This window comes from Leuciscus leuciscus, assembly GCF_965113295.1.
Source record: "Leuciscus leuciscus genome assembly, chromosome: 22".
Taxonomy (NCBI): domain Eukaryota; kingdom Metazoa; phylum Chordata; class Actinopteri; order Cypriniformes; family Leuciscidae; genus Leuciscus; species Leuciscus leuciscus.
This window is the reverse complement of record NC_138746.1, coordinates 9,414,379-9,427,201: the sequence shown is the minus strand read 5'-3', so window position 1 is coordinate 9,427,201 and position 12,823 is coordinate 9,414,379. Positions and strand designations below refer to the sequence as shown.

Below are 12,823 nucleotides of genomic sequence, written 5' to 3'. Positions count from 1 at the left end.
CACACACAAACCCTCCCGCATCAGTGCTCTAATTAGTAACGGAAGCTGGATGTTCTAAAGATACAGACCCAATCCAGAGTCTGAGCCAAACCCTTTAAGAACACACACATGCACATATTAAATAAATATACACATAACTTGCTTTATCTCTGAGCTAAAAAAAAAAAAATCCTTTTCAACCCATACATGTCTACACCCTCAAAGAGTCACACACACACACACACACACACACACACACACACACACACACACACACACACACACACACACACACACACACACACTGATACAAACACACAGGTTGTAATCAGTGATTGGAGCATCTTAATTGTCATTCCATAGACGAACTGGCCTAGTTTCAAACCCTGCACACTGTACAGAACACACACTCAAAACACACTGCAGTAGCTTGAACACATGCTCTTAATCTAAAGTAGCATCAGCAAATCTTTGGATATTTCACAAACTTATTTTTTCCAAATCATTTCTTAAGTAGTTTTCTTACAAGTAGGGTTAACAAAATTTGTTGTATGATCTTTTGAACAATAGAAACTTGTTTAATTAGGAGTGGAAATTAAGGCTTGTTCTGGACCCTAACCCTAAATGTTACATTTATTAGGACAAACTCCCAATATTCACATTAGTAGTTATATTTTAAATATTTGGTGACATCCTTTGAATGTACCTGTAATATTTAGTAACAATTTATTTTACACTGTCCTTGTTACACATTACATGTGCTTACTACAGCAATAACTATAAACTTTGTGTAAATACAAGCAACAAACCCTCAACTAACAACTGTAACCCTATAGTAAACACGTTGTTAATTAATGTTACTCAGTACTTAATTGTATAATTACAGCGTAACAAGGACAGCATAAAAAAAGGTGTAACCCAATATTTATTTGTTGGGTAATTTAGACCAAGAGAGGACAATAGAGCAGTTAACAATATCCACCCATATACATTTCAAGGGCCAATATAATACTGATATATATATATATATATATATATATATATATATATATATATATATATATATATATATATATATATATATATATATATATATATATATATATATCTCATCCTGGCCAATATATATTGGTCTATCACTACTAAATTGTTCTATGTCAAATGTGTGCTGTAAAGCCCAATAATTTGCCTTAACTCTCTGAACGAAGTAAAAAAATGTCATTGTGATGATGACAGAATAAGAAATGAGCAGAGTGAGATGTTACTCTTTCAACTCTGTGACCTCAAATTGCCCTTAAGGAAAACACAAGCGATCAAGCAAATACACTCACAAACAAGTCACCTCTCCATGGCCTCTGCCCTTCCCCCTTTACCCCCTCTGTCTTTTAGTATGAATAGAAATATAGCATTTTCAGAGAGAACCGAGAGAGAGAGAGAGAGAGAGAGAGAGAGAGAGAGAGAGAGAGAGAGAGAGAGAGAGAGAGAGAGAGAGAGAGAGAGAGAGAGAGAGAGAGATGGGGTATTACTGGGCAGGAAAAGTACTAATCCTCTGCCTTGCTTCCTTCCAGCCAATGATACCCAGAAGCAACTGGCAACAGCTGCTCAGAAAGATCCTAAATCACACACACATACACACAGTCTGAGTGTATTACCATGAATATGCAATACCATTTATAACTCAAAGTTATAAACAAAAACAGATTCCCCTAAACATGTGACAGACTGTTTAGTCTATCACAAACTGCTTATAACTAAAACCAAAAAATTCATAGGGCCCGCTGTCCCTGTGTAACATTATAACAGTTTATAATGCTCTCACACTGCTAAACAAAGCCAGCACTAGATCACTTTCAGTTACAAACTGATCAGTGTGTGGTATAAGCTTTGTTACACTGTCATAAATGCATTATTCATGCTTTTTGTTACACTGTCATTAATGCATTATTAATGCTTTATAAACTATTCATAAGCATCCCAGGAGAGAAAGCAGCCGTCACACAGGACTCTGTGTTCCTGACTCTAATATACAGTATAACATACTAATATACCAGCCTAAAGCTTAAATCAAACCATAATCCAGAGGTGATTGATAGATGGACTGCTGTTTTTGTGACACATCAAGCACTGTGTGTGTGTGTGTGTGTGTGTGTGTGTGTGTGTGTGTGTGTGTGTGTGTGTGTGTGTGTGTGTGTGTGTGTGTGTGTGTGTGTGTGTGTGTGTGTGTGTGTGTGTGTGTGTGTGTGTGTGTGTGTGTGTGTGTGTGTGTGTGTGTGCGTGTGTGCGTGTGCGTGTGTGTGTGTGTGTGGTACTGTATGTGTTGGACCAGGAATATTGCCAAGGCAGAGGTTCATTCCATGGGTGGTAAAGGAGAAGTGTACATGTCTCTGTGTGTGTTTGTTGGACATCTTACAGCACATAACTTCTGCCATCTGTTCATGACTGCCAAAAGTGGTATAGAAGAGGTGAGGCAAATCAGCAACACACACACACACACACACACACACACACACACACACACACACACACACACACACACACACACACACACACACAAACACACGTTGACTTGGCTAAGTGGCGGCATACCATAGACCTCTATTGTTTTTATATAAACCTAATTATAATTAATATAGGCTAACTCTAACCCTTACAGGAAAACCATTCAAAAGTTTGGGGTTGGTACGATTTGTGAATGTTTTTGAAAAAAAGTATCTTATGCTGACCTAGGCTGTTTTTATTTGACAGCCATATTGTGAAATATGATTAAAATGATTTTTTTTATGTAATTCAATCCTGTGATGGCAAAGTTACATTTTCAGCAGCCATTCTTCAGTCTTCAGTCATGCATGATCCTTGATCCTTCAGTGTTGCATGAAATCATTCTGATTTGCTGCTCAAGAAACATTTTTCATCAATGTTGTGCTACTTAATAATCTTTAGGAAACTGAAACAGTTTTTTTTTTCAGGATTCTGTGATGAATAGAAAGTTAAAAAGAACAGCACTTTAACACATAAATCAAAGCCACAGAAATGTATATAAGACTCAAAAAAAGAATAAAACTACTCGTCTGACAAGAACTGGTCCAAAGAGGAACAACACCACACACACACACACACACGTTTGTTTGACCACTTATGACTTTTAAGTAAGTATCTAAGTAATGTCCTTCAGGGGAACTTATAATTACACTGAAGACACCCATCCTACAGGTTGACAGGCCAGCAAGTGTGTACGTGCTTCACACGCCTCTGCCTCTCTGTGTGTAGAGGTGTGTGCGTTACTGCGCAGGTACTGGTATAAGGAAGACACTCCATGTGTGTGTGTGTGTGTGAACAGGTGGTTATCGACTGCATTCTGAGGACACGTTTCTCTTCTCAATATTAACTCATCTGCTGACCTGCAGTGAGTTTCAAAGATCATTAATGAGGTGAACAAAGCCCAACTAATAACAAAGAACAGAAAACATTCACACAAATGTGCAAAGGGTCTATAAATGGCCATAAATAACCAGAAGAAATTGCAAAATTGCCACTTTAATATGCTGTGCCTAAGAACACATTTTACTAAAATGCAGAGCCTCTTGTGTCTTATTGATTTAATCTGTCTGTCTGTAATGATCAATTTAAACTCACTGTCACTGAATTAACAGACCTAAAAAGACGGAATAAATAGTGGAATTGAAAGAGAGAGAGAGAGAGAGAAAAACAGGGGATTTGGTGGTTAGGATTAAGAGTGAAAAGGAGCTGGGTGGTGAAGTGTTTGCAGGTTCTTGTCTCATAACAATCCCTCTTTGTTTATTCTGTGGTTTCACTGAAGACTTTCTGCATTCTCTCCTTTAGACCATGTGTGAACATTAACTGTAATTCTCTCGCTGTCTCCTAATATTTGCCTGTTATCAGTATGAGAAATCAGATCCACCATCAATCAGATGATCTCTCCCAAAAGCAGAGAAATGGGCCAAGAAAGCATCAAGCTCCTTTCTATTTTCTAAGTGACTGTAACATGTTTAGTAGAGCTAGAGCCATCTAGAATCTAAACACAACAGAGAACTCAGCCAAGAAACCTGTCTTTAACAAACAACTGATAATGATCAACACATCTCTCAGCACCCTGGGCTCTCATACCTGCCCACATATGCAGAAAATTCAGACAATATCTGCCTAGAGCGATAAGCTTTTAATCAGTCCACACACACACACACACGCACACACACACACACACACACACACACACACACACACACACACACACACACACACACACACACACACTTAACTGTCATGTAATCCACTCTGCAGGGCCTCATCCGTCAACTGTGGGATAATAAATCAATGGCAAGGACAAAGTGTGTTTACATAATATCAGCTACACAAGTGTTCATTGCAACAATACCCACTTTGTGCCACTGTACAAACTCAGCCCGTCACACTGACCAATCGAAGAGGCTGTAACTCGAGCTCCTTAAAAACACAGAATCACTGACAACCCTTTCACTTTCATGTGATAAATAATAGTAACAAACAGTACTCCGTTTTCGAAGCTGTTTTTACGCTATTTTAAGTATTTAAAGAAGGTTTCGTGTTTCAAAAGGATGATTTAGATGAACTAAAATGAATCATTCAGACCAGTGTGAACAGGGTTTGAGTGATTCATAGAAGAGAAACAACATTAATTTACCAATCAAACATCACGTGGCTTGCAAGCAAGTTTTATTATACAAGACCTATAATGTTTTGAAGACAAAATATACTGTAAATCATAACTGTAGAAATGTATATTCACTATAGAAATGTCTACGACCTTTCCAGTCATTTGAGATAACTTTGAATGTTTTTAAAAAATGATTCTGATTTAGATGATTCACTAATGAATCACAATTTCAGACCAATCTGTGGTTTGACAGATTCATTGAACAGAATCAGTTTACAACAATAGATCACTGACAAATCAATCATTATTAGAGAAATCTAAACCAAATATTTCAGATCGAAGCGTAATTAAAAAAAAAAAAAAAAAAATAAAAAAAAAGACTTGACTTTTCTCCATTGAATCCAACCCCCCCCCCCCCCCCCAAAAAACATACATTATTGTTCAAAAGTTTGGGGTCAGTAAGATTGGTTTTGAAAGAAATTAATACTTCTACTCATCAAGGACACATTAAATTGATCAAAAGTGACAGTAAAGATTTTTACGTTACAAAAGAGTTCCACTTTAAAAAAAGCTGTTCTTTCAAACTTTCAACTCGAAAAAAGAATCCTGACAAAAAAAATTATCACGGTTTCTACAAAAATATTAAGCAGTACAACTGCTTTATACATTGGTAATAACAAGAAATGTTATTTGTAAATCAGCATATTAGAATGATTTCTGAAGGATAATAAATGTGTCACTGAAGACTGTTCAGACTGAAAATTCTAAATTGCATAAATATTTAACAATATTTCTCTTTTTACTGTATTTTTGATCAAATAAATGCAGCCTGGGTGAGCATAAGAAACTTCAAAAAAATCTTACAGCCCCCAAACTTCTAAACAAAATTTTAACTTTTCCAGGCATGAAAAACACAATACATTTTGTTTTAAAACCTGCAGACAGTAAGACAGAGAAGGTGAAGTGTAATGTCTGACCTGTGGGGTCTGGAGACAGCAGGTGTGCGCTGTCCACCGAGGGGAAGATGAGGGACACGAGGTACAGGAGGAGACAGAGCGGGACCATCCCGGGCGGAACGACGCGGGGACGGGTGTCCTCACCACGGAGACCAGACTCAGACATCCTCCACCTTTACACACATGCTGTCAATGTGGCTCTGCCACAAACACACTCCTGTCAGAAACGCTGCCTCTTCCCAACCTGAAATGCAAGATCATATTCAACAATCATAATAGGTCTAATTGAGAAGGAACACAGAACAAACACTTTATCATATTTTTAGGAGGTGAGGAATAAAAATGGTCTCATATATTCAATCAACATTATGCCTGTTTTTTTATATTTTGATAGGGGACATATTTTTCAAAGCACTCTATTGAAATGCCATGCTGACGTGCAAATGTCTCCAGCAGGCTCTCTGCGTATACTGTAAATTGAAAAATAAAGTGCGACGACCACACACAACTGCCACGAGAGCATGAAATGGAGCGATTTCATATTACGTGTCCTGCGCTAGTTAAGACGAGACTGGGATTTGTTGTAAACTCTCTTTTGCGTTCTTACTCTCCCTTTTTTTTCCTCTTTCTCTCTGGTCGGGCTACTCTGAAACACCTCTTTCACTAAGCTAACACAAACACACTTATCTCTCTAAAGAAAACATATGCTCCCCTCACACTCTGTGACTTGTGTGTGTGTGTGTCTGTGTCTTGCCGCATAGAGCGTTTACATTAGTCACAATAAAAGGAATGTAAAGTGCTTTAAATACACACACATACACACACACATATATACTGTGGGCTGTATGGTTTGGTTCCCCGCTGAGAGATTTTCGTTCAAAGACGTTGAGAAAATGTGAGAACTCTGGGTTGCTTTAAACTTGAACTCCTGTTATTTCAGAACAGCCTTGGTTTAGACACACAAAATGTTTGTGTTAACTTTAAACGGTGGCATTCTTCTCCAACGGACCCGCAAACTCTCCTGAGGCTAGCGTGGCGCTGTTTTTCTTTCCCTTGACGAGCAGACGCTCAATTCTTGGTCAGCACATACTGAAAAGAGAGAGAGAGAGAAAGAGAAAGAGAAAGAGAGAGAGAGAAGCCAGGTTGGTGTGTTGAGTAACTCAGTGTTTTCTCTGGCCGGCGGAGCAGGAGTGTGCACTGCGCTGTGGGCTGATAGTGTATCAGCGCTGGCTGTTCTAGGAGAGAAGGGTTTATTTGTGGAGCGTATTTCTGGAGTGTGTATCGTAGGTGTGTTTTTAGAGCATGTTTCTGGAGCCATACTATCTTACAGTAACAGTGATGGAGAGGCCTTAACAAACTTTTGATATATTCTTAGAAATAGCCTTATATTATTATGCATCATGCATCTTTTTGGAATACTTGATTCTGATTGGTCAATCACAGCAATCTGCGGTCATATGTTTTTGTAGGACCACTATACTATATAATTGACCATTTTGACCAGACAACCAAGTTTTGAGTTTCATGTCCATTTATTTATTTGGCAATAAGCTATGTAACAAGCAGGGTAATATACAGTCAGTCAATAATCGCAAAATAGACCTCTTTGGGGTGATACAAGACTATCCTGATCACTATCCTGTTTAATTGTGATAATGACTGTACATTATCATGAGTTTAAGTCATTTGAACACAATATACCATTTAAAACCTTTTATTTTTTTATGTTTTTGAAAAAAGACTTTTATGCTGAATTAAGTTGATTGAAAGTACAAACAGTGATATAGTGAAATATTATTACAATTTAAAATGAATGTTTTCTATTTTAATATATTTTCAAATGTAATTTATTTCTGTGGTGGAAAGTTGAATTTTCAGCATCATTACTCCAGTCTTTAGTGTCACGTGATCCTTTAGAAATCCTTCTAATATGCTGATTTACAGCTCAAAAGACATTTCTCCTTATTATCAATGTTGAGAACAGCTGTGCTACCTAACATTTGTGTTTTTAGGATTCTTTTAAGATTTTTTTGAATCAGAATGTTTTTGTAACAATATAAAAGTCTTGTAAAAAAAAAAAAAAAAGATCTGCATCCTTCCTCAATAAAAGTATTAATTTCTTAAAAAAAAAAAAAAATCTTAATGATCCCAAACTTTATTGTATTCAATTCTTTGCAGATTAAACTTTAGGATATAGGCAGCTGGGATTGTGTGACATGACGGATACGCAGGAGTGTGCTGCCGTGTGGTGTGTAAAACTCTCTCAGAAGAGTCAGTGTTTATCTATGGGATTACTGAAGAATTTGATTTGGACTCCATTGAAATATTATGATTATCAGTTAAGTCAATAAATCAACATTAGCTACTATGTTTTTACTGTCTGTCTGTATCTCTTTCTTTGTCTCTTACTTTTCGCCCCCTCACTCAACTTTGAATGCATATTAAAGTAGATTATATTACTATGACAATCAAACAACTACAGACCTGAACAAGACCATGCGAGGATATGCTGTCATATCCTGGGTATTCATGTGTGTAATGTCTGATAGTTTTGGGTGAAAGAGGGTTTTAATGGAATCCTATCACACGCTAGTCACACCTTGCAACAAATCTGGGACTCAAAAATGTCAGTAATCTCCAGTAATTGTGCAGCCATGTCAACGGCCAGCCCAGTCTAAATCTGCCAATGAAAATAGGGATTAGGAGGGAGACAGAGTAAAAGAGAGATAAAGAAGTAGAGAGAGAGAGAGAGAGAGAGAGCAGATGAAAAGCTGAAGTCTGAGGTGTCTCTATTAGAGTTTGGCTGTAATCCTCTTCCGAGGACTTCACTCGCCCTCCTGCGGCTCTCTGAGAGCTCTGTCAGCGTGCATGTGGGATTGTGTGCGGCTAGGGGTTTGTGCATTGCTTCAGTGTAGACAACTGCATAAAGGTGAGAATTAAACTCACTAACCCACCCTTTTAAACATCCCCATGGAGGAACACATCAAACACAGACAAATCACAGAGGAGCAATTTACAAACCACATTTACAGATGTGTCACTGTGAAATTATGGGGTTCTCTAAACTTTTCGGTCAGTGACTTTTCTGTGCTTTCTAGCATTAAACTCATCATCTTATTTGCTTACATGCAGCATTTGGTATGACACTGTCCACAAAACCATTCACAGAAAAAGTAAACCTAAGGGTAATTAAAAAATGGAAGATGAAAGGGCGAGAGAGCACAGTAACATTGTCCATTGTTTATTGTTTGCACGATTTCATTCATGCCGTTTTTAGCCCTTGGACTGCATTGTGCATTGTGTAAAATGATCTTGTGCACTTTTTTTTTGTTGCTTTATATATACTAAAAATCACTTAAAAACTAATAAGGTCTAAATAAAGAATAACAACCTTTAGAGAAAGAGGGAGAAAGTTTGATGGCACTTCTTCAGGACTTCAACTCCCAAACTTTCGACAGTCCACAGAGTGGCGTATTGATTTTGAGCCGGCACCGGTCCACTAAGGGTCACAATTAGTAGAGGATTCCAATTGAAAAGAGCCTCACTTTTCCCTGCTGACGCGACCGCTCACATTTGAGTTGTGTGAATGTCGCTGAGAGACCTTTACTGGTTCCACCAGAGCTGGTTTGAAAAGTGCAAGGGAAACATGACTAGAAAAGTAATGATTATCTCCCAAAATATTGGTGTAGAAATTTCTAAAAGTGGGAGCTGACGATTGCTGCACACACTGCAAACAAAGCTTTCAAGTTTTCAAGACATTTCTACTCCATTTAATGAGTTTTCAGAGATTCAACTGATTTTCTTTAGCGGTAAATTAAGTTACAGTAGTACAATGACTGTAATCACCACTTAAGGCAGCATGTAAGGCAGCTATTAAACGTTTCAATTTTAGTAGATTAAAAAGTTTTACAGCGCTCAAGTTCAACAACCAAATTTCACCAGGACATCTGACAAGCTGAAACAGACAGAAAGAAACTTTATCATCTGCCATAATGTCCAGAGACCTAGATCTGCTAAAAATAAAGAAGTACTCAAGATTATGTGAAAACCTAACAGTTCTCACCATGGACTCCAGTCGTTTGAATGACTCTGGTACATGAGGTGGCTAATTGCCCCCAGTAGCCCGCGTTAACACCTCCAGAGACTCTAATTCACTCCGATAGCTACAATTGGTTTCAGATGGCCCGGCGGATGAAAAACTGGTGAGGTTCGCTTCAGTGTGAGCTAAAAACAACACAAATGAAGCCCTGCAGAGGTAGCCGCAACATAAATGGATGTAATTTTGGTTTTAAAATGCGTCATACGTCAAGTTGTAAAGGGTTTAGTCTCTCATCAGACAGACACGTCAACTGAGGTACTGTTAACGAGTGGAGTTTACAACAGGTAAACTCAACATACTGTGAATAGCTCTATTCACTCTCTAAAGGGAATAGCTATAAACAGTTTTTTTGTTTAAGTGCAGCAGAAAAGCGCTAGAGCGCTCACTGGGAAGATCGGTTGATACAGTATAAGCACCCTTGACTGTGTTTCTCGTCACCTCACATCCCACGGTGGGTTTCGGCACCATTAAAACACCTACACCTAGAGGCTACATGACAAAGACCGGCTACTGACCAATTACAGGCTGGTTTCTGATTCGCGTCTCAGGAAACGAGTAGTTAATTTCACAGCTCTGTCCACACAACAGGCTACATTATACACTGCAAACACTTTTAATTGAGACTTATTGAAAATGTACTGTATTGCAGCACAGGTGCGGCTTCTCCTCACGACTGGTAGAGCAGCTTTCGAGCACGCGGTACTCTCTCTCTCTCTCTCAAACACACACACACACCGCGCAACACCTGTCCGACTGACTGTACAGGCACACACCACATGTCACAGCGGCTCACTTCTACACTAAAACTTTGTTTCCATTCATAAGGCTTTGATTGAATGGTCTAATTGAAAAACACGTTTTGGAACCAAAACAAGGAAATAACTAGAAATATGAGGAATAAGACATTTTCCTATCCCTTCAAAGGTGTCTTTACACTGCTGAATTAAGGGTCTGAGCAGCTCTGTCTGCTTCAAATTTTGTCAAAATGCACACAAAATGCCACAAAAAAAAACAAAAAAAAAAACAGGTAAAATATGCCCTATATAGTAGGCCTAGATTAGCCTATATAAGAGACGGCTCTGATGCTGCTTTGCGTCCATGTAAATGATGCATGAGCAGCCTAAACGTTATTTTCATGACAGAGTATTTATTTTATCATTTATATATATATATATATATTTTTTTTTTTATGTCATAATCCATGTTTAATAGACCTACCACACATTCCATAATTTATTATAGGCTATCTGAAATTATTAAAGACAAAATAATAATAAATAATAACAAACTTCTCACCAAATTCCTTCTCGACAGTAATCCTTTTCAAGATCACAATTAAATATGTTGATCGGCTTTTTGAGAAAGACTGGTCTGCGAGGTCCCTCCAGATGTTCCGTGAATCACATTCAGGGGGCAAATCATCCAAATACACTGACGTTTTTAAATCCAGGCGTAAAAAAAAATCTGAGCAGACGTGAAGTCAGTCAGTGGAGTGTTTGAGAAGAAGCTGTAGGCTATTCACCACACAGCCTTGAGTTATCCGTCTCTGTCCAGTCCTTAAACCCTTCAAAAGTGTATCAAAACCACACTAGGCTGTTTGTTCATCTAAAGGAGAGCCAGTGTAGTGTTTGGTCGTAAGAGAGTATCGGGGTCCCACAGAAGAAGCTCCGCTCTTCTCTGCTGCGCTGTCCGGGCACAACTGCTCCGCTGCGCCGCTGGGTCAGTTGTGAAGTGCGGGGCGTTTGGTGCTGTGTGAAAGCTTGGCTCACAGACTCCCACTAACAGTTTGAGCACCGGGCTCTGGAGAGAGGGAAAAAAAATAACTAGGATCGGATTTCAAACCGCGTCCCTGCTGCGAGTGCGGTGCTCGCCGCCTAACGCCCCCCTCGCGAGTTCGGGGAGAGAGAGAGAGAGAGAGAGAGAGAGAGAGAGAGAGAGAGAGAGAGAGAGAGAGAGAGAGAGAGAGAGAGAGAGAGAGAGAGAGAGAGCCGCAGGCGCCTCCCACACCAAACCCGAATAGGCTATTCAATCAACTTACTCGCTGTCAAATTAGCTGCGCTCAGCGAACCCAAACCGCGCTATGGACTGTGGAGAGAGTCAGCAGAAAAACAATTAAAAATAGCAAAGATTTTGCTGTTCATACTATTTTCAGGGTGCGAATTGTAGCGGGGTTTGAGGGGTGTGCATGACAACGTTCAGTCAGGGCTAAACTTGCGACGAAGTTTATAGAGTTAGTTATTATTAGTTATTATAGATTTACACAGCAGAAATAAACATCATCACAAAATAATGTTTAGTTTAAAACAACTTTAAGATTACTAACTGCTGCATTTATAGCTACAAAACACAATTTGTATAGCGAGAGACGAAAGTCAGCCGATGGCAAAATTGCAGACAGAAATCCTTGAAAATCATAAAAACATAATTTGCACAGTGATCATGTTTTTAAAGTTTAGTACATTTTTTTTAACGTAATATTGCAGTTTTTATCCTTGCACATCCTTTTTTTTATTCATGTGCTGTGTCCTTGTAATCTTTAATCAATATAACTTCCCCTCCCCCTTGCAGAATCTCTTCTCTGATGACGTGTTTACTGACGTGAGGGCGGGACAAACTGTCACTCACATGACATCACAGTAGTAGTAAACCACAACCATGGCCATCCAACAATCCAATCAGTTCCTTCTCGATGGACAAAATCAAGTACCGTCCTAGTTTTCTTGTTTGAGGAGCCGTTTCTGTCGGATATACATCACAATAGGGAAGAAAAGACAATCATAACTTATGTTTAATGCTAACTTTAACATATAATTAATGTGTGAAATAGCCTATACTTACCAGCTAAAATGTTTCTGGTTGTATGTCATTTCATGTTAGTGTTGCTGACTAGTTCACTGACAAATCACATGCTGCTGGCAATAAAAGCACAATGCTGAACATTTCTATAGCACCATGATCTTTTTTTCTTTTTATGCAAATACTCGGTTTTAAATTAAATTTTATATCCCCAAACTTTTCTTGTATGTTTTGATTCTTTTACCTGGCTGCAGAGTAGACATCTCTGTCATTTCTTCAACAGAAACCAGAAGTGCAAGTGTGTGTAATTACAGGTTGTGTCATCAGGTATTTCAGCTTATG

General features: G+C 38.5%; 1 protein-coding gene across 10 annotated transcripts in view; it reads right to left on the bottom strand.

Moving 5' to 3' along the window:
• Window positions 1-11,567, bottom strand: part of fgfr3 (fibroblast growth factor receptor 3) — a 43,610-nt gene extending 32,043 nt beyond the window's left edge. For 5 of the 10 annotated variants that reach the window (XM_082153811.1, XM_082153813.1, XM_082153815.1 and 2 more), the window contains exons 1-2: window positions 10,982-11,567; window positions 5,608-5,830 (exon numbers count right to left, since the gene is read on the bottom strand). In XM_082153811.1, coding sequence (XP_082009937.1) covers window positions 5,608-5,752 — 145 coding nt within the window. In that variant the 5' untranslated portion in view covers window positions 5,753-5,830; window positions 10,982-11,567. The remainder of the gene's footprint in view (window positions 1-5,607; window positions 5,831-10,981) is intronic. The other 5 variants (XM_082153809.1, XM_082153812.1, XM_082153814.1 and 2 more) reach the window with 1 other exon arrangement.
• Between the last annotated feature and the right edge of the window lie 1,256 nt (window positions 11,568-12,823).